This window comes from Balaenoptera musculus, chromosome 17 (genome assembly GCF_009873245.2).
Source record: "Balaenoptera musculus isolate JJ_BM4_2016_0621 chromosome 17, mBalMus1.pri.v3, whole genome shotgun sequence".
Lineage (NCBI taxonomy): Eukaryota > Metazoa > Chordata > Mammalia > Artiodactyla > Balaenopteridae > Balaenoptera > Balaenoptera musculus.
In genome coordinates this window covers 23,305,917-23,331,722 of record NC_045801.1, presented here as the reverse complement: position 1 = coordinate 23,331,722, position 25,806 = coordinate 23,305,917, and the positions used below count along the sequence as shown (strand labels likewise).

The following is a 25,806-nucleotide window of genomic DNA, read 5'->3' as shown; positions in this document are numbered from 1 at the left end:
CAGGCAATCTCCCCACAGACTCTGTATTCTTCATCCCCTGCTTCACTGCTCTGCATTAACATTAGCCATCTTCTGGTTGTGACACTTTTCCTCATGAACCCAGAAACACACAGCTGTCTATATTCAAAAGGAGAAGTGGATAATAATATAAAGAACCTGTTTAATAGGGCCAAACCTCAGAGAACCATTTTTGTCTTCTGATTGAGTACTCTGTCATTTTAATGGGACAATCATAGTTTCACAAATCATTTGGTTAGGACAATTTCTGGGATAATTACCTTGTCAGTTAAATTTTAAAATATTGAAATTAAAGTTGAAGTTTGAAAATTATTCACAGCTTTTGCTTTCTCCTTGTTTTATAAAACCACCAATAATGTCCAGAAAGACATGTATACTCTGATACCGTAAACCCCAGTTCAAATGAAGTGTAATCAATTTTTCACAGTGGTTAAAAAGGCCCATGGAATAAAGCATATTTCAGCTGACTACAGAGGCAGGGGCTTATTATTATAATATAAAATGACTTTAATATATTTGCTGAAGCAAATTATTCAAAAAATTAGTAAAAATGATGTCTTTTTTTAAAAATGACCCTTTTTGATGCTTAAGCATTAATACACATAAATATGAAGTGCTTATAATTAATTACCGAGCTTTTTACATAGAAACAAAGTGCAAGAAAGGATATTAAGAAAGGATATTTTGCCTACAGTAGAGCAGTATAGCATGAAATCCCTTTTGGGAAGAGTCTAGGGCTACACTGCCCTGTACAACAGAAACCAACCACATGTGGTAATTTAATTTTAATAAAATAAAATAAAATAATCAGTAGCTCAGTTATACTGGCCACATTTCAAGTGTGGCTCTCAGGTAGGGACGACCAGCAGTATGATGTGAGTGAGGAGAAAGGCATGTGCCAGGAAGTCCAGAGGAGGGGAATTTTCAGTACTCTTCAGAGAAGTCATGCTAGAGATCATTCCTGACCTGAGTCTTGACACTCCAGTAATGAGGAAGACAGGCAAGTAAATGTGGGAAGGGCACTCCTATCAGAGGCAACATCATAAGTCAGGATGTAGACTCCGAGAGACCTCGCTGTGTTTGTGAAATGAGAAGCAGTGTAGTTCTCCTAGGGAGTAGCATGTGTGGAGCTGTCAAGATTGATGGGGGTCAGGCATTGAAGGCTTTACAATGCAAATACACTTGCGTTTTATTCTGTAAAATAAGCAGGAAGCACGAAGGTTTTAAGTAGGTGAATACCAAGGTCAGCTTTGCATTTTACGGAGTTTACTTGGCAGTTGTGTGGAGTATAAATGGAGTGTACCCTTTAAACTTGTGAATCGCTATATTGTACACCTGTAACATATAATACTGTACATCAAATACACTTCAATTAGAAAAAAAGAAAATGTCGAGAACAAACTTGGGTTTGGCAGTTTCTCACGTGTACAGTTTAGTGATATTGTTCCCCTGCCTTCTAAATCCTTGCTTAAATACACCCAATCCTTGACCCTTCATGATTTAATCAATAAGTATTTATTCAGTGACTATTACATTTAAAATAATTTCAGTAGGTATTAAACTGAAAAGAGGAAAGCAATTTCAAAGACTTTTAATCCTCAAATATTTCCCAAATTTTACTTTCTTTTTTGTTAAAACCTCTTCCCCAGGAGACATTTTTAGAGCCATTAACAAGTGATTCCATTTTATCTAAAACAAAATGCTTATTGAATGCTCACTATTACTAGATACAATGCTAAAAACTAAGAACAAAGAAGAAATGAACTCTGTCTTTTCTGACTAAGCGGAAAAGCTATCCTAATACAGTTTTACCTCCTCTTCTCTTCCCTGCCCTCTTCTGGTAGATATAAAAAAGTTTTCTAAAATAGACCAAAGGCAAGTAGTTGGAGGAGAAATTGTCTGTAATTAGCATCTGTAGCATCAGTCCCTTATTTAAAAAATAATGGCTAGCGTAGCAGAGATAGGAATAAATAATAGTGGGTGTGAGAATTATTTTGTTGTCATATCCTAAGAGAAATATTGAAAATATTCTCTGTCCAAAGGAGAATTTTTGGTACATTCCTTGTGCTTTGGAAAAGAAGGAAGCTACAGTGATTTACAAAATATACAGTGAGAGCAGGTAAATTCTCCTGAATTTTAGTCTTCTGTGACATTTCAATGAGACATCACTCACCTCAAAGCATTAAAAAAACCTATTTACGTTCCCCATAAATATACTTAGAATACCCTAGCTTTTATCTTTATAATATTTTTCCGTATGGGATTTTTTTTATAACTGATCACAGAAATCTTGAGTAATCTCAGACTTAAATTGTGGTGAATTTAATTTCTATTATAATTGTGGAAAAGACTCCATTTATGTTGTTTGATATAACTGTAATTCATAGCTCACAGGGAGAAGTAACTTTTATTTTTAGAAAGTATGTATTGTGGAAAGATAAAAATGTTTAACTTATTTTTAGATTTTTCTATATTTTGTTTAGAAAAATAACCAACTTTGGAAATGGGGCAAAAATAACTGCTTGAACTTTCAAGGCCATACTAAGCGTGATCTAAATAAAAGGTTTATTATCTTAAGGTTTATTATCATTCTACTCTCCAAGAATGATTACTACTATAACAAATATTATTACTATTTTACATCTTTATAAAGTTACCTTATAGAAAAATGATGATCAGTCATAATTATTTTTTTGTCCAGAAGAGATGCCAATGATTCTTACCCAGTAATGAAAATAACCCAAAAGGTTATGATCATTATTGTCAAATAGAACATGAAGCATATGCATCTAATTTAGCAATCTTATTTCATCATTCTTTTTTTTTCAGTCTTTCATATCCTTTTTTGAACCAGCTTTGTCATATTGCTGGTTCCCTCTTTAATGAGTTAATTAAAACTTTTGCTTGTGTTCACTCTGCCTGTGAGAATGATGTTTTTGTTGTTTGTTACATTTGAAGTTATGTTTTGACAATCTGAAAATTAAATAGTGATCTAGTTATTTTATTTAACATCAAACCCATCATGATGGAACTCCATACATGAGGATCCCATCTGTAAAGATGGTGCCCATAACCAACAGGATTTCTAGAAATGTGTGTGGATAAGGTCAAGTTGATTTAGTCATCTGGGAAATAGAAAATTAACAGGTGTCTAGAAGCTGCAGAGCTCAATTCTTTGTATGAAAAAATCTATATTAAGTGGTAAATGGCTGATTATATGTAAACTGACTTGCCAAAATGCAAAGTATCACCGTGTATTTATTTCTATTAATAAACATAGTCAATAAACAAACATGCCTTTAGGGGAAAAAACACAGTTTAAAAAAGGAAAATAAGAATCTCTTTGATGGCTGATTGGATCCTAAACATTCATTATTAGTACCTCAAGTTTTTGATATCATGGGAACTGTTTATAAAAACCTTCCAAGAATTCCATGAAAATTGTGCCCAAATTAGAAGTCAGCAAGTTAAAACAACTTTTAAGGTTATAACTTTTTGCTGTTTTCGTTATCTTTCGTGTCTTCCTTTCAGACCAAAGAAATTTAAAACATGACTCAATGTCTTAATGCTTATAAAATGTTGATTTATATTGCCTTGGTCCATCTCAAAATGATCAGTTATCAAAAATCATCACAGAAAATGGCATGTGTCAATAGGCAGTACTCTTTACTCTGGTGTTTATACCTTTAAGAAATATTGAAAATCTATTTCTATGTAAAAGACCATTCTATAACTGAATTTAACTAGCAACAGAACTGCATATTGGTGTTTGTCTTGAAAGAACAGTTCTTGTTAATTTAAAAACATTTTAGAGTTTGTTTTTGAGGTTAAAGTGGTTGGGGGCAGGAAGGTTAAAAAGAGGAAGTTTTAGCGGTTCAATACTTGAGTGCATGTGAGTATCGTCTGGCAAAGAGACATTCAGGAGTGGGCCTTGTTAAAATGATGCATTTATTTTGAAATTAATTAATTGAAATGAAAATATGTCTGCTCAGAGTCTAAGTTGTTAAGGCCCCTGATTTCAATCAAAGAAAATGCTCCTGGAGGTTGTGTTTGTATTATACCACACTAGTTTCATGACATAAGGTTTACAATGGCAAAGAAAACTATGCATCACGAAGAATCCAGTGTCTTCAAAAGCAAATGACAATTCATTTCCTTTTGGATGTTAAGATGCTAGTAAGGTGATAGTATTTGACAGGAGCATAGATGGCCAAGGACACAAAAGCATCAAGTGAGAAAGGCTTCCCCATGCTTTTGCTGTGGACAGCTTCAACCAAACATATCAAGGAAAGCTTAACTGTGGTCTTTAAATGTAAGACTGTGTGGGAAATCAGGCCCAGCTGGCATCCATTCAGAAAAAAAAATTTTCCACTGCATTTGAGAATATTGAAATTGCCATCATTGGTCAGTCATGTAAGGGGATCAGGCAACCTACTGTAATCATGCTCTCCAATGATGGTAAAGACTTACCATTGCCTATGGAGCGGCTTGCTTTAGCTTAAAGTTTGCTTGCACGCAGGAAGTGTGATTGCTGGATTACAGAGCACAGACAGCTGCTGTTTGGCAAGGAAAACTCATCGATAAAATTGCACTGCCTGATTGCGGGATTACAAGTTAAAGAGCTATACATTGTAGGAAAAACGAAACCAATTTCATTGTTTAAAACATCTGTGGGTCATCACTTGATTTCAGTTTTCAAGTTTTGATTTTTACCCTATTAGATATCTAAGGTAAGATATCAATCCTGAAGCGCTTTCTTAGAAGTTACACAGTTAACTAAGAAGTTACATGAAGGTTGTACTGTTATCAAATACCACAGCCTTTCCACCAAATATATTATCTCATTTTTAAAAGTCATAGAGGAATAATAATAGATGAGTTTCTCCTAAAATTTCAATAAAATTTTATTAAGATAATGGGAAGACTTTTTGTCAAGGATATTAAAATCAACAATGAAATGAAATGCAACAACTAAAGTTCAGAAAATACTCCCACATGAGAAAAGATTTATAATGAAGCAACCTTAAAACTTAATCGCTGTACAGGCATACCTCGTTTTATTGCCCTTTGCTTTATTGTGCTTGGCAGATATTGCGTCTTTTGCAAACTGAAGATTTGTGGCAACCCTCATGCGAGCAACTCTATTGGCACCAGTTTTCCAACAGCATTTGGTCACTTCATGTCTCTGAGTCACACTTTGGTAACTCTTGCAGTATTTTAAACTTTTTCATTATGATTATATTTGTTAAGGTGATCTGTGATCAGTGATCTTTGATGTTGTATTGCAAAAAGATTATGACTCGCTGAAAGTTCAGATGACAGCATTTTTTAGCAATAAAGTATTAATTAAGGTATGTACCTTGTTTTTTTAGACATAATTTATTGCACACTTAGACTACAGAATAGTATACACATAACTTTTACATGCACCAGGAAACAAAAAACTCATCTGACTCAATTTATGCAATATTCACTTTATTGAGGTGGTCTGGAACCAAATCCGCAGTATCTCTGACGTATGCCTGTACATTTGTGGAAAAATTCAGAAGTATGCACTCATTTTAAACCTCTTTTATGTCTTTTACTGGTCTTGCACAGTTCTGGGTCCAGAATCAGTACTCAACAAACATGAATTAATTCACTCAAAAAATCAATCACAGTCACAAGGAAAACTTAGTAAAAACCTGCCTTTTATTGGGGGTATCTTCAGGAATTTATAAGATGGTATTAAGAGAAACTAAGAATGCTATACTTCCTGTGGTGATCCTTATTAGCATAACTAAGTGCATGCTGTCTTTTTAAAAGTAGAATTAAGAAAATGAGAAATAATATTTTGAACTAACTAAACAAAATCAATATGTTGGGGGAAATTTTTATAGGAACAGTTTTTGAAGTGAGATTCAAATACCATCTTCAGTAAAGTGAGTTTTCTGACTTTACCCAAATATCCAAAAACACCACGGGGATGTAAGGAAACTATCTTTGCTTATTTAATGTATAAATTGCCTTGTTTCTGAATGGAGTGCTTTGGAGTTCTGACTCGAGTAATGAGAAGAGCAGTGCCACAAGAAAAACATTTCATCAAGAAAATCGAGCTTTCGGGGACTCCACAATCACATCCACACATGTACCGACATCTGGGCCTACATAGTCTGCTTTGCCAACTGTGACTATGAAGGTGAGAATTATTCCTTTCTTTTCTAAAGCCATCCTCTCCACTTGGGCATAAGATTCTATCTCCTTTCACCTACTCACCTATTAAAGAACTATTTTTTCCTCTCTCTGCTGAAGATGAATAAGCCTTCACCTAGCAAAGGAACGTGTTCTTAATTCGCCCACCTTAAAACAGAAATAAAAAACTTTCTACTGATTTCAACATCTGTCAGTTATCACCTTTTTTTGTCTGATCTTCTTTACAGCAAAGCTCCCCAGATTGTTTCTACACTCACTCAGTTCTCCAAACCTCTTCCTATTCTCTTACATTTACTCTATCAGGCTGTCACACCCACGCCTCCAAATAAACTGCTCTAGTCAATGTCACCATCGACCAGGGCCAGCTTCATGGGCATGTTACCAGTGCAGCTGCCCAGGGCCCTGAGCTTCGTTTAATGCTCTGATGTCACCATCCTGAAATTCTTAAATTTTGAACAATTTGCTCTGGGCCCCGCACATTATATAGACCAGCCTGCTGGTGGCCTTCACGTTGCTAAAGCTAATGGCCAATCCTCTGTATTTATCCTACTTGACCTATCAGCAGTATCTTCCAAGGTCAGTCACTCCCTCCTTCGTGATACATTTTTGTTTTCCTTGGTTTCCAAGGTACCTTGATTTTCCTTTTACCTCAGGGGCTCCTCCCTCAGTCTCTGTGTCTCCTTTCCCTGATTACAAGTATTGGGTATATTTTCTTCTCTAATTGTTTACTCCCTAGATTATCTCAGTGAGTCCCATGATTTTAAATAGCGTCTATATGCTAATGCCTCTCCAACTCCAAACTCTAGACTCATAGACCTAATAGTCTGTTGGACCTTTCTGTTTGGATCTTAGACTTTAGTTTGTCCTAAATTTAACTTCTTTCCTTCCACTCTCCCAACTTGATCAATCAAATCTGTTCTTCCAGTGGCTCAGACCAAAAATCTTAGCCTATTTCTTGACTCTTCTCTTTCTCTCACATGCTACATCCAGGCAGTCCAGTTGGTTCTACGTCCTCAAACGATCTGTGGAATTTTAACTGCTCTTCTGCCCCTTACATCTCTTGCAGAAATTACTGAACTAGCTTCCAACCTGTCTCCTGGTTTCTCTCCTTTTATGATTTATTCCATAAATACCTCCCCTGATTTATGCCAAGCACAGGAGAGTCCCATTAAAACACAAATCAAGTAAGACTCCTCTGCTCGAAACACGAAAATACGTCCCTGCTTCATACAGAAAGAAAGCCACTATCCTCGAGGTGGCTTACGGTGTCCTAAATGATCTGCTTTCCTCCCACCTCAGTGTTTGTCTCTGAGTGAATTTCTAAATACTCTCCCCGTAGCTTACTCTGCCTGAACCACAATGGCCTCCTTGCTCTTCCTCAGACTCACCAGGTATACTCTCTCACCTGAGGGCCGCTGCACCAGCTGTCCATTCTACCGGTCCTTCCTTTAAGTCTTGGCTCAAATGAGGGCTGAACTGTTGTGTAGCTTATTGAATATGACAACTAGCCACTCATCTCCCTTTCATTCTGCTTTACTTTCTTCTCTAGAGCATTTATTACCTTCTAACATAAAATTTTATTTATATTATAATTTGTTTATTGTATATGTATGTTTTTTGTCTCTCTCCCTCCCGCAGAAACAGGAGTTTTGGTCTTTTTTTTTTAAATAGTCCAAATGTCTGGAATAATCCCTGGTACATAGGGAAAGCTCCATTAATATTTGTTGAATGAATGCATGAAGCCTGGGTTTGTACAGCATGTCATCACCAACAACCAGCAAAACAACGACAGTGATCATTTCATTAGAGAAAAAAAAAATCATCAAGGCAATTATAAAAGATAAAATTATAGAGAACAAACCATCATGATATCAAATTGAGCTTTGTAAACTCACTGTATGCTTTTTAGAATACATCGATTCATTAGGTTATGTACGCTATATAGAAAGAAAATATCTAAGGAAATTGAAGCTCTGAAGAAAATACCATTGCTTGCATATTACACTAACTCTAGAAACTGACTGATGGGGACTTCCCTGGAGGTCCAGTGGTTAAGACTCTGAACTTCCACCGCAGGGAGCGTGGGTTCCATCCCTGGTCAGGGAACTAAGATCCTGCAGGCCATGTGGCATGGCCAAAAAAAAAGGAAAAAAAAAAAAACCCAAAATAAAAACTGACTGATGTGTAAACTGCTTTCATGTAAGAGATGGTACAAGTTCTGAGAAAATGCCTGTTACGTATTGGTGGATTTTGAGTTCAAAAATATTCCTGGGAAATTGCTTATAGTTTAGTGCTTATGCAATTTTAACTTGGAAAAGTACCTTCCATTTATGGAAATAATTTAAAGAATTTCTATTATACTTTCTAATAATCCTTGCTCTCCTGGTTTCTATTGCTTACCTGAAGAAAAAAGTTAATATTTGTTAATTATTGAGCAGGAAGTTGGGTGAATGGGTTGTTACCTCACGTAAAGTATTTTATATAAATACAATTGACCCTTGAACAACTGGGGTTTTACAGCGCTGACCCTCTGTGCAGTTGAAAATCCACCCATAATTTATAGTTGGCCCAACACATCCATGATCCCTTCATATCTGAGGTTCTTCCTCCGCAGATTCAACCAACCATGGATCATGTAGTACTATGGTTATTTACTATTAAAAAAAATCCACATATAAGTGAACCCATGCAGTTCAAATCCATGTTGTTCAAGGGTCAACTGTACTACAACATTTATGAAAAATGGCTTTCAGAACTGACATCCTGAGTATATTGGAGAACAGCATTATAAATCTAACAATAAGATTTCATATACAAATTACCTATTTTTATTTAAAGAAATTCTACATAACATGAAAACGATCAACTCTACATAACATGAAAAAGCCCTCCTTCCTATCTACTGTTATTCTTTACTTTTCTAGCCTGTTATTTTTACTCTAAAATATGACCTGGAGAGGAAAATAAGGACATCTTGGACATTACTGGACATTAATTTTAGCAACTCTGAATAGTTTTTGAGATTTCTTTGTTCCTACCAGTGTGTTAAAAAAAAAAAAAAGAAAGAAAACTTGTACTTGGGGTTACAAAGATGGAGAACAAAAGTACAAAGTAATTAGCAGTATGCTAAAAAAAATAGGGCTTTTTTCTCTTCTGTGCAAATGTTTTTCGTCTTAAGCAAATATGGCTGCGAAAGAGTCAGGCAGGTGCTGCCACAGTGCTTTCGGGTTTCCTGGCAGAGCTGGTGATGAACTGGGACCTGAGACAAAACCCAGAGGAGCCACAGCTAACCTCAGCCTTTTGCCCAATTTCCTCCCTGCCAGTTACCAGAGTTCACTATTGTTCACGCTCCAGGGCTCACACTCTGCCTGTCTAGGGGTGGAATGTATTCTGAAGAAGTGTTTTGTTTGGCTTGCGGTATTAAAAAAAAAAAAAAAAAAAAAAAAAAAAGGTCAGTCACTGACATTCAAAATTAGATTTCATAGAAAATTCCTTTGTCCAGATTTTCTTGAAAACTGCAAATCTGGGAACACAAGTCAGCTTGGCAATATTCTTAGAGCTGAGGAAAGGCTACCTTTATATAGAGTTCCTGGCTTCACCCACACAGGCCACTTGCCTGCTCCTTTTGTGCACTGAGTTTCTGAGCCCAGCCCGGATATGGGATACCAAAATGTGAGGGAGGGATGTCCACGCTGCTTCAACTCTTCTTCCCTCCCCTCAAACTATGGTAAAGAGCTGATGGGCACATAGTTCTCCTTGAATGGGATTCTGACAGTCCTGGGTGAGAATAAAGTGTATTTAACTTTACCTGAAAAGTCTTCCCTGAGAGAAGAATCAAATTCTATATAAGGAAAACAAATCACATTAAGTGTTCTTATTACACTCTTATCTAGAGAATGTTGCCTCCAGCTGTGAAACAAGCTTATTACCATTATGATCAGCCCCTCAAAGCCTTTACTCTGCTGTTTTTCAAAACAGGGGAAAAGAGAAAGAACTAGAAAAAATAAAGGATTTGTTAATTTGGGTTCACAAAAATGAAGAAGTGAAGATTGGGCTAGGAGGGTAAACACTATTAATTCGAAATTTCCAAAATAAATCTTCTGCAGCAAGGAGTTATTTATATACTTTACATCCTGTCCTTTTGTGTTTTTCCTTCTGGCCATAAACATTTGGGTGAGTCTTCTTTGCCTACCTAGTTTTTCTTCTGCCTCTTCCCTCTTTCAAAATCAACCTTCCGGAAACCTCTCTGATTAATTTCAATCTTAAGGCAACACACAAGGCATGTAATATATTAACATAAACTTCTTGAGATGATTTATCAAGATCTTCACATCATATTCATGTGGGTATACTAAATTGAATTCAAACTTAGACTTCAAAAGCAGGATTTTTTTACATATTGTAACAATCATTTCCCAATACTCGACATCAATACGTGATACTCAATAAATGTTTTTGAAATAAACACAATTTTTATTGTTAATCTTCCTAAAGAAAACTTGTATAATTTTTTTTTACACAAAATCTATCAATAAGAGATTGATTGGTTAAAGGGAAAAAAAAAGCAAAGCAAAACAAGTTGAGAGAATCCAGGCTTTTTCAGTCTTAGTCATATTGTTTTGAAAATGGTGATTTGATTTCACCGTCTCAATTCATCAGAACCTGTCTATATGTTACAATGGTCTGAATTTCCTATTGCTACATGGATGAAAGTGAATCCATATAAAACATACCAACACCATTATGTATAACTGGTGGTAAAACTTTATTATTCAAGTTTAGATGTAACAGACATCTTTGCTGCCTGAAGATTGTTTGCATAAGAAATACACCAAGAACATGTTTGTGAGTAGAAATGAACATGCACTATGAAAACAAAATTAAATAAAACAAAAAAAAAATTCCATGTGTTGTAAGAACAGAACTATTATAGCCAACATTCTAGTATTCAAATCAGGACTACAAATTGAATTTTTTCTTAGCAACATGAAATCATTCCATATGAAAGACATTTTCTGCTGGTGAATATTGCTGTAGGTGAATTTTACATTGGCATTTTGAGATGTTTCCCATCCCATCCCACCCCCCCAACTTATTCATGTTGTCACCCAAAGAAATTTGGCATTTCTTACTGTGATACTTGCCCTGTTGGTAGCCATTAAGAAACTATGGTTTTATCAGCCTTGTAATAGTGTTGCCTCTCATAGTCACGCTATAGGCTGCCTAATATGATATTTACAAGCTCATATTTAAAAAATGACCCAACCTTTCCTGGCCCTTGGGAACTGAGAGTTTAAATAAGCCCCTTGGCCATATAATAATACTTGGCACTCCCATGGTGCCTTTCAACCAAGGATCTCAAAGTGCTTTACAAACAAGTACTACATTACCATTATTATTATTATTATTAATATTATTATTATTAATATATTTTTTTTTCCATTTTACAGGTGAGGAACCTGAGGCACAAAAAGAAAAAAGTGATTTGTTGCAGGTCATACAATTAAAAAAAAAACCAGGGGTAAAAAATCAGTATACAGTTTTTGGGACTTATGGGTCTTGAGGGACCATTTTCTCTGATGAAGAAAGGCTAAACGTTATTTCCTTGTAAAGTTACTCCTGCTTTTCTCTGGTGTAGGACGGAGCGAAGCTTCTAGCTCTACTTTTCAAGAGAACAACATGTGAGCATACATTATCCAGTTTCCATGTGTGGACCAATGTTGAATTGTCACATTTTCTTCATCCCTGACTTGACACACTTCAACCTAGCATCCTTCCATAGGTCCTATTACTGCAGATAACTGTTGATGTTTTCCTAAACCATTGACCGCTAGCAGGAACACGTGGGTCCCTGTCTATGAAACGCTAACTGAAAACCAAAAGGAAGTGCACTGCAAAGAAGCCATGCCTTCTGCCCTTGGCCAAGTCTTTCTTTGGGAAAATAACACAGCCCTTCCAAGTCCGGTGCATGTCTTTCTATCCTCTTCTCATTTACAGTTGCCTGCTGATAGAATTCCACTAGTAGTAACCTACCTTTGGTTAGCATCTTTAGTCTCACATTCAGGTTGGATTTCAATTTCCTCCATTTTCTCCTGTGATCTAGGACAGTCAGCAAGCTTTCACCTACTCACTCACCAAAGATGCCTCGCATTTTTTTTTGTCATGGCTCTCAACCCAAAGACAGGAAGCTGCGAGCTCAAAGTAAACTTTAAAGCAAAAGCTGGCATATGGCACAGAAGCTGACCACCAGCTCTTCATGCCTTCCACCACGGGTTGTCAGATCTTCTCTCCCTAGAATTGTGTTCATGTTCACTTACTAAACAGGCAGGGCAATTCAGAGGTCTTAAGACAGTCACCTGGTGGATGTTTTGTAGCCACACAGGAGGAGGCTAATCATTATTTTAGTAGCAGTACTGATACTCTTCAATTAATTAAGAAAAACATATATCCTCAGGCATTTTAAAAAAACATACACATTTAATATTTTTGGAGCTGTATTTGCATTGGATCATCATAGATTATGTGCACATGTGCAATCATAAACATAATGTGCTACCACAGGCTTCAACAAAGAGCTGTTAAAGATAATCACTTTTTTTCTTCTTCTCATTAATGTTACCTTAGAAAAAATCCCCATGCTTGCTTTCTAAAAACTACCTTTACTAAAAGAGAACAGTTTAGAAGAAAACATCACTATCTTAAAAGTTGATTTTTTAAAAGAACATCTCAATATGTCATATAGAAAGAATGGGCACACTCTTTTCCTTTTGAACTACAGAGTTATTAACGTGTTAACCGTGAGAGCTCCATCCTTTTCTCATATACTTAAGAGTCATGTAGTGTCTCTCAATCCACAATCTTCTGAGGTGGGCTGGCTCTTTATGATTTTTCTATCCCAAACAACAATATGAATATATGGGTGAGAGGTGAAGAGAGAAAGAGTGAGAAAAAGGAGAATGAGAATGCATGAGCTGGTTTTGGCCTAAAGTTTGATCCAAAGCCCAATTCAGAATATGGACATGTACTTTTAAAAGACTTACAGTTTTTAAAATGACATACAATTTTAGCTGGCGTATAGTTTTTATCATAGGGAAAGCCTTTTCCAAGAGGGGAAATTCCTAAGTCATTTTGAAAGTCCTCAAAAAAAAAAAAAATGTTAAGTACCTAAATAGCTCATTTAAAATCATAATTTAAGACAAAATGATTCAGAAATCTTAAACCCAAATAAAAATAAAGATACTAACCAATCAGTTTTGTAATATATTTTGAGAGCTGGAACAAAGGCTTTCATAAGTCAAAAAAATAAGAGGTATTTTAGTGTTGTGATAAATTTTCATCTTTTTTAATAGCCCAACCTCTTCCCCATCAAAATATGGGAAAAATAAAATAAAATAATCAATAATAAAGGAATACAGAATAAGATCTATTGTGTCAATGCTATCTAAGAATATTCTACCAAAAGTAGACTGACCATAAATATTCCAAGAATAGTGATATGTATTTCCATTGCTAACCATTACTACTTGTCTGTCTGAGAAAAATAAAAACAAAAACAAAAAAACAGATTAAAAAAAAGACATATATACCAAAAAAGAACAACCTATTTGTGTCTGACACACTGGAGAAACTGCTTAAGGAGTAGTTTTGCCCAAAAAGTCATACCTGTACTATTGCCCAAGTTAACCAAACTTCGGGTATTTTCTGATTTGAGCAGTCTACATATCATGTTACTTGCAGATTGCCACAGTGCACTTTGTTTCTAGTCCTTTCACTAAAAAAATTAAATATAGTTTTGTTGTTTGGGAAATCTCCTCTTGTTTAGATCTTTAATCACCACCTCTCTCCATCTGCCTGTACATTTTGAGATGCATTCATCAAATTCCTAAGAAAGATAAATGACATCACATAATTTGAATGTCCAAGCCCCTCATTCCACCTCTCTATCTCAGTTCATGTGAATTATATTAGAGCTACTTGACAGGTAAGATTGGAATAGGACCCTTTAAAAATGAAACTGAAGCAGAAGTCTTAGTCCTGATTTCTTTCTTTCTCTCTCTCTCTCTTTTCTTTTTTTTTTAACATGAAAATGAAAATGCAAGAATGGAAATGACAACACACATCAGAAGACATTTTTAACTTCATTCACTACAAACAGTCACAAACTGGTTGAACTCTACCTGCCATCCATTTAAAGAAACGAAGACCTGGCACTGTGAAAAAGAAACAAAACCCAAACAAAACAAAACAATACAAAGCAACTGCGAATTAATGTAAAAATGGAGTGCAAATGCGACTACAGAATGCAATAAAAACATCAGTGCTGCAGATTCCAGCAGCACTTATCAAAATAATTTCTGAAATGTTTCATCTGAAACATAGACAAAGCAATAAAAAGAGGATATATGTTATCACTTTAAGCATAACAATGTGAGTTAAGAGCTTAAAAATTAAAAAAAAAAAAAGTACTTGGAATGAATAGTGCTACCCTTTTTTTCCTAAGTAGGCATAAAAATATTTTCATTCCTTCTTGTTTTCCATACCATTATATCAAGAACTTCATTTGTTTCATGTTACCGTTTACAACTTTAATGCACACACACACACACACACACACAAAAGATATCTACCGCAATAGAAATAGTTGCTTCATTACCTTGTTTGCTACATTTGCAAATGTAAACAGCTAGGCAGAGCCAGAACTGACCTCTAATGCATGATGGAATATCTTTGTTGCATACGTACAACTGTAGAAAATAATTATTCAATATGTCAGGCACCATTATTTGAAATGTAATACATTAATATTTTACTAGAAAATAAGGTTTTTTTTTTCCTATTTGTTCTCCCAACTTCTTTAATGAAATAAGTTAATCTGACAGTGCATCCAGTAGCTTGTAATATCTTCTACATCTCCGTGGCAAAAAATAAACTACTGGTTGGGACAATATAATGCAAATTATTAAAGTCAGTCCTTGTACATACATCTGTGTAGCAAGCATTGAGGCTCGACTAACAGCACCTTTAACCAATTATTTAATGTTCAGTTATTTAGCCCTATTTCCCTGAGCAGTTATGCTGAGGCTTTCCCTTCATGGATAGTTTTACAAAGCCTTATGTATTAAAAGTACTATGAAGAGCAAACTTCTAAGAATCCTATTTAATGCTACTTAACTAAACCTGTATAAATCTAATGAAGGGATTGATTGGTACATATACCAACTGTCAGTCTGTGGTAACGTAACTTTAGACGCTGCCTGACCACAAAGTTTGGAAATTATACTTAAACCAAAAGAAAATAAATAAATACAGCAGGTTACCTTGTGGAGAAATACCATGTGTTCTAAACCAATGAAGCCCATGGTCTGAACTTTTGTATCCATCTAGTCTTTTGAACGGAGGGGATCCCTTTAGTTAGAACGTGCCAAGTGAGATTAGTGACCAAGAGGAAGCTTAAAAAACAAACCCAAACTGGTTCATCACATACAAGAAAGAAAAGATCTGGCTAAAATAAAATTACTACGTAAGCACTGAGGACATTGTTTTTAAAAATGCATATATATTTGGACAAAATGACCCTAAATTGCAAACAAGAGGACTATTTTTGAAAGGAGTATTTGACATCTAAAGGACAAAAATATCAGAGAGGGTGTGCATGTGTATGTACAAGCAGGGCTGGCCAAAATCATTGTCACTTTTCCCGCTGTTCTCTCCCCAAGCCTAACCACAGCTCGCATTGCTAGGTCTAAATTCGAAACATGATCAATGAGAGAATTCTCATCCAGGAAGGTGCCATTTTCCTTTCACTGCCCTGGAGATTAGATTTCTCCTCATCTGCCTAGGATTTCAAGACACTTCGAAATTGAGGCAACAATTTATGGTTTTTGAACAAATGGGCCAATGGCCAGCCCAATACTGCTTTAGGATCATAATATGTAAACCCTTCCAAATTCTAGACAGCTTTGATCTCTTTCTTTACAAACATAATAATTATAGTCTGGTGATACTTCTTATGGATGGTTTCCATAGTACACATTCACCAAGATGGTTCTGACCTACTAGGTTCTAAACAGGACCATATACCATCTTCCATTTTTTTCTCACTGACCATTTGTCTCACTTTTTAATCTTGGTAACCTACTCATCAAAAGAAAGAATAATAAAAGAAGGGAATTTCATGTTGGATAAGGCAGGCTCTATGAAGATTTTTTTTTAAATAGGGTCTTCATAAGACATTACAAGCTATTGAATTCCCATCAAGGAAAACCTATTTTCTATTTAATTGTGCTAAGTGCTAAGGTTTTACTCTTTTAGGTTTTCCATTTTTTTCCACTTGTGCATTGTTCCTATGCAGGCCCTCTGGATATGAGTTTGTGAAGTCATATTTGTCCGTGCAAAGATGCTGGCATATGCTGCACTGGAAAGGTCCACTGTCACCATGGCAACTCATATGCAAAGCATACATCACTTCATCCAGAAAGACAATGCCACAGTGCACACATTTTGTTGAAAGTTCATCTTGAGTACTTCTATCAACTTTCTCTGTTTTTACTACATTCAAGGGACCTTCATTTTTTACATTTGATGGTGCCTTCGTTTTCTCCTTGGAGGCACCGTTTGCAGTTGGCCCAGGTCTGGAATGCTTGATCGCCAAATCTAGAGGAATGTCATTGTCTGATCCAACAGCTGAAAAGTGAGGAGGCAGATTGAAGGTGGGGTAAGGCACATAGTTTTGGCAAGGATTTGGTAGGCCAGGCACGTGACTCAAGTAGTGCGGATTCCCAGGAACGGAGAGCTTATATTTACTCCAGAACCGCAGCCAATCAGCTTCACTCTGGAAGTCATTATGTACAAAGGGAAGTCCAAAAAGGGGGTACTGGTACTTTTCAATAGGGCTGCCTGGTGGTGAATAATTTGGGTGCTTCGCGGGTCTCATGTACTTTTCTATGGGACTGCCTCTCTCAGAACTTCCTTTCCCTTCAGATACGGATGAACTATTTCCTGGGTCTCCAGTACTTTCCTGAGGACTTTTTATCTGAATGTGCAAAGGTTGCATCCTTTTGTGAATATCCAGAGTTTGGCTGACCATGACTGGCTGCTGAGCAGAATGGCTTTTAGTCAATGAACCCTGGGCTTCGTATTTACTCAGGCTGGGGAGCGGAATTTCTCTCTGGTGACCTTCAGTTAAGTGATCTTCTGACCGCCTCTCTAAGGGGCTGCCATTGACTTGCTCTTCACTGCCGGCCCTCTGCTGTTTGTTGAGCTGCTCGGCCTGAAGTGCCTCTGGGTTAAGGCGCTTTCTTGTTCTTCTCCTAATAATCTGCTCACCGTTGTTTTGTTTAATGATGTTTAAAGGCCTGGGAGTCTGCGGGGAACACACACACAATACACAAAAGGAAAACATTAAAAAACACATTAAAATGCATTAACAATTCCTCACAAATATAAACCATGCTTAAGTTCAAAGCAAAGATAGGCTTTACGTTATAGATTTACTAAATCTCCTCCTTTTGCCCTAAGCAGGATCAGAGGAAGTAACCAAGGCACATTATTTTACCCTAATTAAATCATGCCCATCTTTACAGGGAGGACTGAAAAACTTTAAGCTACTTGGAAACAGCTTTTCCAAACTCAATAGATTTTGGAATTGCATTATTTCGTGATAAAACGGTGTTTAAAGTTACTTGAAGAAATGTGATTTTTCTGAAATATTCTCAACTTTTGAGTCATGCACCAAGATGTCAACATAGTAACATGGGAGATAGGTTTTGATGACAACTGTGGAAAAATGATACATGGCTGCAGTCTGAATTGTGTCCCCCTCTCCCCGCCCCCCCTACAATTCATAGGTTGAAGCTCTAACCCCAATGTGACTGTATCTGAAGATAAGGCCTTTAGGAGGTAAATATGGTTAAATGAGGACACAGTGAGAAGGCAGCCTTCTACAAGCCAGGAAGAGAGCTCTCACCAGAACATACCCAGGCTGGCACCCTAATCTCAGGTTTCCGGCCCCAGAACTGTGTGAAAATAAATGTCTGTTGTTTAAGCCACCCAGTCTATGGTATTTTGTTATGCCAGCCCCCAGCTGACAAATATAGAATATTAAACATCAGAACATAAATAATCAAAGACAAACTGACAGAATTGTAAGGAAAGATATCAGGTAATCAAAGCCATTATCAGTGAGAGGTTTCTTAAAAATCTCTCACTTTTTTTCTCCTTTAATTATGTAAGCACTCACTATGGAAGATTTTACTTGTTAACAGGTGAAGCATTTGTTTTCTGTTGACAATCTAAATTTATTGGTAGGCTCGGTTCAAATATCCTATCTGTCAGTCTACTCTGTACTTAAATAGAATGCTGACTTTCACTCAGCTTAAGTATTATATGATTCATATTTATGTACATGGTCAACAGGTGTTTATATTACATGACTAAAATCCATAGATAAGACTATAATAAAAACTTTACTTGCAGTAAGAGCTCTAATTTTGATTTATAAAATCAAGAGAATATGTTTAATAAACCAATGCATATCTACAGATTAAAAATTTAGGAGAATCTTTAAATGGGCTAAAATCTGATTTTTCTAAAAGATTACTGAAATCAGGAAGTAATCTCTACATAAAATATGAATATAAACAATACGTAACTTGTGAATTATACCTAGAAAGGATGCACCTCAATGCAGGAGAGTACTTTTTATATGTTAAACAAAATACAAAACCTTTTGCAGTGTTTTTATTGTCACAAAGATATTTTGAAGGAAAACGGATAACACACTTGTTACTGACAATCAAATTATTCATTTCAGAATGAAAATGCCACATCCCCTTGGATAGTCCATGTTCATTTACTTTGTTCAGAATTTCAGGTTTATAAAGAGCTCATATTCACATTATAAAAATATGCAGGGGCTTCCCTGGTGGTGCAGTGGTTGAGAATCTGCTTGCTAATGCAGGGGACACGGGTTCGAGCCCTGGTCTGGGAAGGTCCCACATGCCGCGGAGCAACTAGGCCCGTGAGCCACAACTACTGAGCCTGCGCGTCTGGAGCCTGTGCTCCGCAACAAGAGAGGCCGCGACAGTGAGAGGCCCGCGCACCGCGATGAAGAGTGGCCCCCGCTTGCCACAACTAGAGAAAGCCCTTGCACAGAAACGAAGACCCAACACAGCCAAAAACAAATAAATTAATTAAAAAAATATATATATATATAAAAAAATGCAGTAGTTAATCTCTATCTTCTCAAGAAATCTGAAATATGCGTTAATACCTTTTTTAAACTTTCATAATTTTTGTGGCAGTCTTTGACATGAAATGTGAGCATAACCTTTATGTGTTTAAATTTGTGATTTTAAAAAACCTCAGAATTGAAAACATCTCATCTCTGGAGAGATGAATATTAAAATAATTGTAAAAAAGTTTAGTTTATATCGCAGTTGTTAAATTACCACCATAACCTGGAAGAGCAACAGTTTAATTAATTTTTCGCCTTTGATTGGTCTGAGTTCAATTAAAATTATTAATGTCAGTACCCATTGAATGGAAGCTTATTGCTGTGCTTAAGTGGTGAAGTTTAAGAAAAAGTAAGGTGATGGTGGTGTGTGTGTGTGTCGGGGGCGGGGGGGAATCCTTCTATTAGCTCCATGCTAATAACTAAGGTTTTTACAGTTTACTACCAATTAGCATTGTTGGCAGCATGCATTTTTTAAAAGAGTGCTTCCAATGGTCCATTTAGGAGGACATTTTGTCTAAAATTATATTCTCCGTAGTTGTAATCTATTCATTGGCTGGTGCTAAGAGCTGTGGTAAAATGCCAAACAAAATGAAAAAGGCAGAGGGAAATAGATTTCTGTTTACTACATGGGGCATTCCTATTTTTTTTTTTTTTAATTTTTTTATTTATGGCTGTGTTGTGTCTTCGTTTCTGTGCGAGGGCTTTCTCTAGTTGAGGCAAGCGGGGGCCACTCTTCATCGCGGTGCGCGGGCCTCTCACTATCGCGGCCTCTCTTGTTGCGGAGCACAGGCTCCAGACGCGCAGGCTCAGTAGCTGTGGCTCACGGGCCTAGTTGCTCCGCGGCATGTGGGATCTTCCCGGATCAGAGCTCGAACCCGTGTCCCTTGCATTGGCAGGCGGACTCTCAACCACTGCGCCACCAGGGAAGCCCCGGCATTCCTATTTTTAAAGGCAGCTCTGGTCAGCAGATAAGCTATCTAAACTAAAAAAATATCCAAGAAGTTAAATGCATATAAAGATGGGAGATTTGTGAGTTTAAATTTTATTAGAGGATTCCACCTAAAATTTGGTTAGAAATAACTGAGGTACCTCAGAGAGCCCTAGAAATTAGTCAGCCAGAGATCTTAAAACACAAAGCACTTCTGCATCTTGCTCTGCTGTGTGCTCTTCAAGCCCTCAGATACCTCAGATACCATTGGCAGCACTGTAGAGCACTGGCATCCTGGGCCCCAGTTTAGAACCGCTCTTCTGAACGTGTCCAACTTCCAGCCCCCAAAGCAGCCCAAATGACACTTGCAAATTCCAATGGTAAACGGGAAAATAAGCATTTCCCCCCTGCCCTAGATGTTATAATGAATATGGGAGAGTCCCCCTTTTTATTTTAAACTTTTTATGTACTTCTGCATTTTTGAGGTTTCTCCTCTCTACCTAAATTAATTTCACCGAATTCTGATAACCACTTGTTCAACTATCTGTTATGTGACGTCCCCAGAAATCAATCTTTTTCCTCTTTTATATCAAAAGAAGCATAATGCATTACTAATGATCTCAAATGTATCTCCCCATAACCTCTAAGGCCGGTCCACCATAAATCACATGTGCACTCAAAGCGACTGCATTAAACTCTGCAGGGGCAGGCACTGCAAGCCAGGGAATGGAACTTATCACGCCACAGACCAGGGTGCTTTATAAAGCTTTTCCTGAAACAGTCTAACAAGTTCTTACCGAGTGAAGCTTCTGGTAGAGGCCACACGCATTGCATACATATCCGCCATTTGCATTCTTTCGCCAGAGAGAGGTCTTTGTGGTCAAGCAATTGGCACAAAAAACACCCGAGCCTCTACGCCTCTGAAATGGGAAAAAAAAAAAACACAAGGTCAGAGGTGAGTCACATGATCAGTGGAGTTAGACCAAATCAACCCAGGAGTTTTGTCTTTAGACTAGCAACAATGACAGTATAAAACCACACTGCCCATAATGAGGTCAGGTTCAATTGTGTTTAATAGGCACCACTGATTTTCATTATAATTAACCCTGCAGTGATGGATGAGGTGTGTGCAACACCAAAGGCCTTTCACAGAAACAGCTTTAACTTTTTGAACTTTGGGTTTTGTGCCTTTAATGATGGTTCCTAAATGCTGAACCCTAAAATATACCTTTTAAAAGTGTCAAAACAAAAGTCCAAAGACAGAGCCTGGCAATATGTTTAATATACTCTGGAAAGGGAGGCGCACAGGCTACCTGAGCTTTAAAATGTAGTCAAGCTTGGAATAAATGCGGCACGTAAACCACTTACAATTAAACCTGATGTGTGTCTCTCTGGATGTCATTCATGTAACATAAGTATTAAGAGACTGTAAGACACTCAGTTCTAATTTTTGGTTTGCAACTGTAAAATCTGAAAGAGAACACACCCTCTATCTCCCAAAGCTGAGAGGAATAGTAGAAACTTCTGCCAACTAGAAGTACAGTATTACTAATGAGAATCCTTATGAGGGGCCTACTTAAGCCAGACAACATAGTCCCATCAATGGCTATTTATTTATTTTATTTGACTCAGACTTGGAAATCACAAGCATTTCTGAACACAAATTGATTTTAGTGGGCTGAATTCTCTAATCACCAGATTCAAAAATAATCCAAGAATATTTGAAAGTAGATCATTAGTATTGCTTGTTCCATTCTTGCTATCAAGTAATGATTCCATTAAACTTCTCATTGAAACAAAAGTCAGGCTGTGTTCCTAGGCGCAAATACTAACAGGCAGGAAATGGAACTCTCTTGCTGAAAAAAAAAAAAAAAAAAAAAGAGCCTGAATTGCAACTCTGCTCTCCTTTCTCTAGGAAGTAAAGCCTTTAATGATAAAATATGCATGTTAGATAAGGAGTGGAAAAAGTCTTGCTGGAGCCCAATTTTGTTATAAATTTAAAATTACAAACACCATAAGTCAAAATTTCAGGGATTCATAAAATTTAGGCAATTTATTTAACTTGATGAGTCCATACTGTAGACGAGTGGTATCCCTGCCAAGAAAATACAATGGTTATAATTGTACTCTGATACATTTCAAATGGAAAGCTTTCTGCAGACATAATTTTGGCTTCAAGACTGGAACACTTTCTTGGCATTGAAAGGGCATTTGATTCATCGGGTGTTTCACAATGTATCACTAAAAAGACCTGGTGAGCAGCCAGTTCCCTATAGGGTAATTTTTCCATCCAGATGCAAGTGCTATCAGAGGCCCTCGTCAGCTAAACTAATTATGATCTTGCAATTGCTGATGCCTGCTCACTCTAACATTCAACATCCTCCATTAATCATCAATACAAAGAAAGTGAATGAAACGTAAAGAAATGAGGACTGGTAAGCTGCATAGCCATAAAAATCTGAAATGAGAGCAATAATTTAACAAGATTGGGGGAATGTTTGTAGTGAGCACAAAGTCAGGCTAACAATTGTCCTTTTCAACCAAGAACACAATTTCATTAGTGTAGCAGGTTGGGCTACTTTAGGTGATGTAATAAAAGCTCGAGTTTTTCACAAAGATAATCTCTGGCTCCCCTTTTTTCTTTACTCCCCCCACCCCAAATCAGGACCAGGAATGTATCATAAATTTCTCAGTCTCAATAAGAGCAGCACAAAAGTTGGGTGTTGGCCCTCAAAGTCCAAATTGGGATCTACTGCAAAAGTACAGACTGCCGTTTCCCCCAAATCAATGAACTATTAGAGGTTGTGTTTATCAAACACTCTGGGGGCCCCCTTTATCCGAGGTAAGTCGGGGAGCTTAGTTAGGTTATAATTGTGAAACTTCCCTGGGGCCATGCTGTCTTCTTTTCCGAGATCTAAATAACACGTTTTGCAAATAAACACCAGTTTGATCCATATAAAGGCAATGTAAATGTCCATTTGGAAACTGACCCACATATACGGCTGAGGCTCAAATCTGAATGTATAACCATTCACTGCAGCCTGCTTTTCTTTCCTTATGCCCTGGCTGCTTGACACAGCATGCCAAAGTGGGTGTAATCCTGGTTTCAGAGAACGCTTCAATCCTTGCACAACTTTGTGCTTAATTCTGTTGCAAAGAAAATGCCCTTCATTAGTTCGAGGGAAAATCCTGAAATTACAGGACTGGTTTCCACAGGCGTATCTTGCTTTAAGCAGCACTTAGGCTCCAATAAAGGCTGGTATATTTTACGTAAACCATATCTTATTTTAAATACATCAGGAGACCTTTGGATTCACTTACTCGGAGTCAGTATGGCATGGGGGGGTTAATAATCAGATTTAGGAGTCAGACAACTTGTACTCAAAACATGTCTCTGTCTTGAGTTGCTGGGTGCAACTTTGGGCAAGTTACTTAATCTGGCAATGCTTAAATTTCCTCATCTTTAAAGTGTGAGCTGCTGTGAGTATTAATGTGGACAAATGGATGTAATAAAACAATGCCAGGTATGTAGTAGGCGCTCAAGTTAGCTATCCATCAAGGGGATTCAATTGTATTTCTTTTGTAAGAGAAAAATATTTTGTTGGTTTCGTTTATATCTCCTTAATCTACTTATTGCACATTTTAGATATGCTTAAAGCATATAGTTGGGTATAATCACATGTATTTTATTTGTGCCAATCTTATCAAATATGAGAATGGAAAGTTGAGTCAGAGTGAAATGTCTAGGTGTTCACACCTAGAATTCAATAGGGGCGTGCCTGTGTGCGGGAGGAGAGTGGGAGGTAGGTGAGAAATATTTCACATAGTAAGTTACCTCCCATCTAAACAAATGTATCACTTTGGTAAGCACTGTAGAACCTTATGTTTGATGCACTTGGAATTACTGGAAGCAACAGAGAAGGTGGGAGAAGTGGGCAATGTCCTTAGTTGTGTGAGCACAGAATTGTACACTGTGCCACAACTCTCTAAATCACAACGCAGATGAGAGCCCTGACCCACAGTGAGAACCTGGCTGGATGGAGTAAGGCTGAAGTCACCAACATCCTTAGCCCAATCAAGTGCTGAGAAGCAGTCTGCTGCCGAAGGAAGCAGAATAGAAGTTTCCCCTGCCCCACTTTTTAAAAATGAACTTGTTAAAGAGAAAGAAAGGCACTAAAGATCTTATTTCATTCATAGTTTATCAGGTATAACAGAGTTTTAAAATATTCTGTCATTCTCCTTTTTACTATGTTAAAGACAGAAATCATGTCTCTTAACAGTCATTAAATAGTCTAAGTAACAAGCACCTAGGACAGTGCTGTCTTGAGCAGCTAAACATTAATAAAGTTGAAAATAATCTCTCTTGCTATTATTTTTATCACTAGTCATCACTCCTGTTTTTGAAAAAAAAGTTTTTAAAAAATATTCCTTTGGATTGACAAATCTATCAATCTGGATTTGACAAATTGGATTTGGATTGACAAATTTGGATTTGGATTGACAAATTTGGATTTGACAAATTTGGATTGACAAATCTATCTTCAGTTGGTCAGAGAGGGCTAATGAGGTTGTAGACAATAAAATCAAGAGAGTTAATTTTCCAATCCTACATCCACACTTATTTTTGAGAAATAGCTGAAGCCAGATACTTGCTATGTCCTGAGGACACAAGGTCAGGTAGAACAAAGCTCCAACTCTCCTGTATATGCATAATTAGAGTCATGCATTGCTGATGGTTCTATATGTGCGTGTGTATGTTTTAAATAATAAATTGTTTCTCCTTTTCCTACAGGCTGCTTTTAAGAGATGATAATAATTTGTACCTCCATGACTTTGTGCAGGAGAGAGGAGAATGGAGTGATATGGATAAGGACACTTCTGGGAGAGGAAATGATAGGAATAAGTAGTTAGTGGCTAACACCGGTGGCATACTTGACAGGTGCTCCTTTCAGGCTGAAGGAAAGCTGTCCTTTACACATCCAAAGCTACACACAGTCATAGCATCCTCTGCCCCTGGCCTTCTCTAAGTGCACCTTCTGTTTCTATGTGGTTTCAACAGAGGGCAAGAGTGAAGGAAGGTCGGCCGAAAACCCAAATCTACCTGAAAGCCATCTCAACTGAAAATTTCTACAGAGGAAATTCTGGAATCAACAAGGAACTGTTTGCTTTTAACTTCAAGTTTAGATAGTTTGCCCACTGACTTTTAGGTTGCATTTGTGTGGCCTTCATGTTATTTCTGTTGGCTGGTAATTTCCTGTGTGAAGAAGGATGGACCGTGGTAGGAACAGTTAATTGCAAGGAATTCCGAGGCCAGCCCAGTGATTGGCCTCGCAAGGGCTTTTCAATTACTGAGAATTCTTTGGATCACTTCTTTCCTTTCCATGTTTCAAATGTATTATAACCACCATACTGATTTTCACAACAGCAATTTAGG

At 37.1% G+C, this 25,806-nt stretch overlaps 1 protein-coding gene across 3 annotated transcripts in view; it reads right to left on the bottom strand.

The window, feature by feature from the left end:
- Positions 1–11,305: 11,305 nt before the first annotated feature.
- TRPS1 (transcriptional repressor GATA binding 1) overlaps positions 11,306–25,806 on the bottom strand; it is a 255,995-nt gene continuing 241,494 nt past the window's right edge. For all 3 annotated transcript variants that reach the window (XM_036830713.1, XM_036830715.1, XM_036830714.1), the window contains 2 exons: positions 21,170–21,292; positions 11,306–17,572 (listed from right to left, as the gene is read on the bottom strand). In XM_036830713.1, coding sequence (XP_036686608.1) covers positions 16,502–17,572; positions 21,170–21,292 — 1,194 coding nt within the window. In that variant the 3' untranslated portion in view covers positions 11,306–16,501. The remainder of the gene's footprint in view (positions 17,573–21,169; positions 21,293–25,806) is intronic.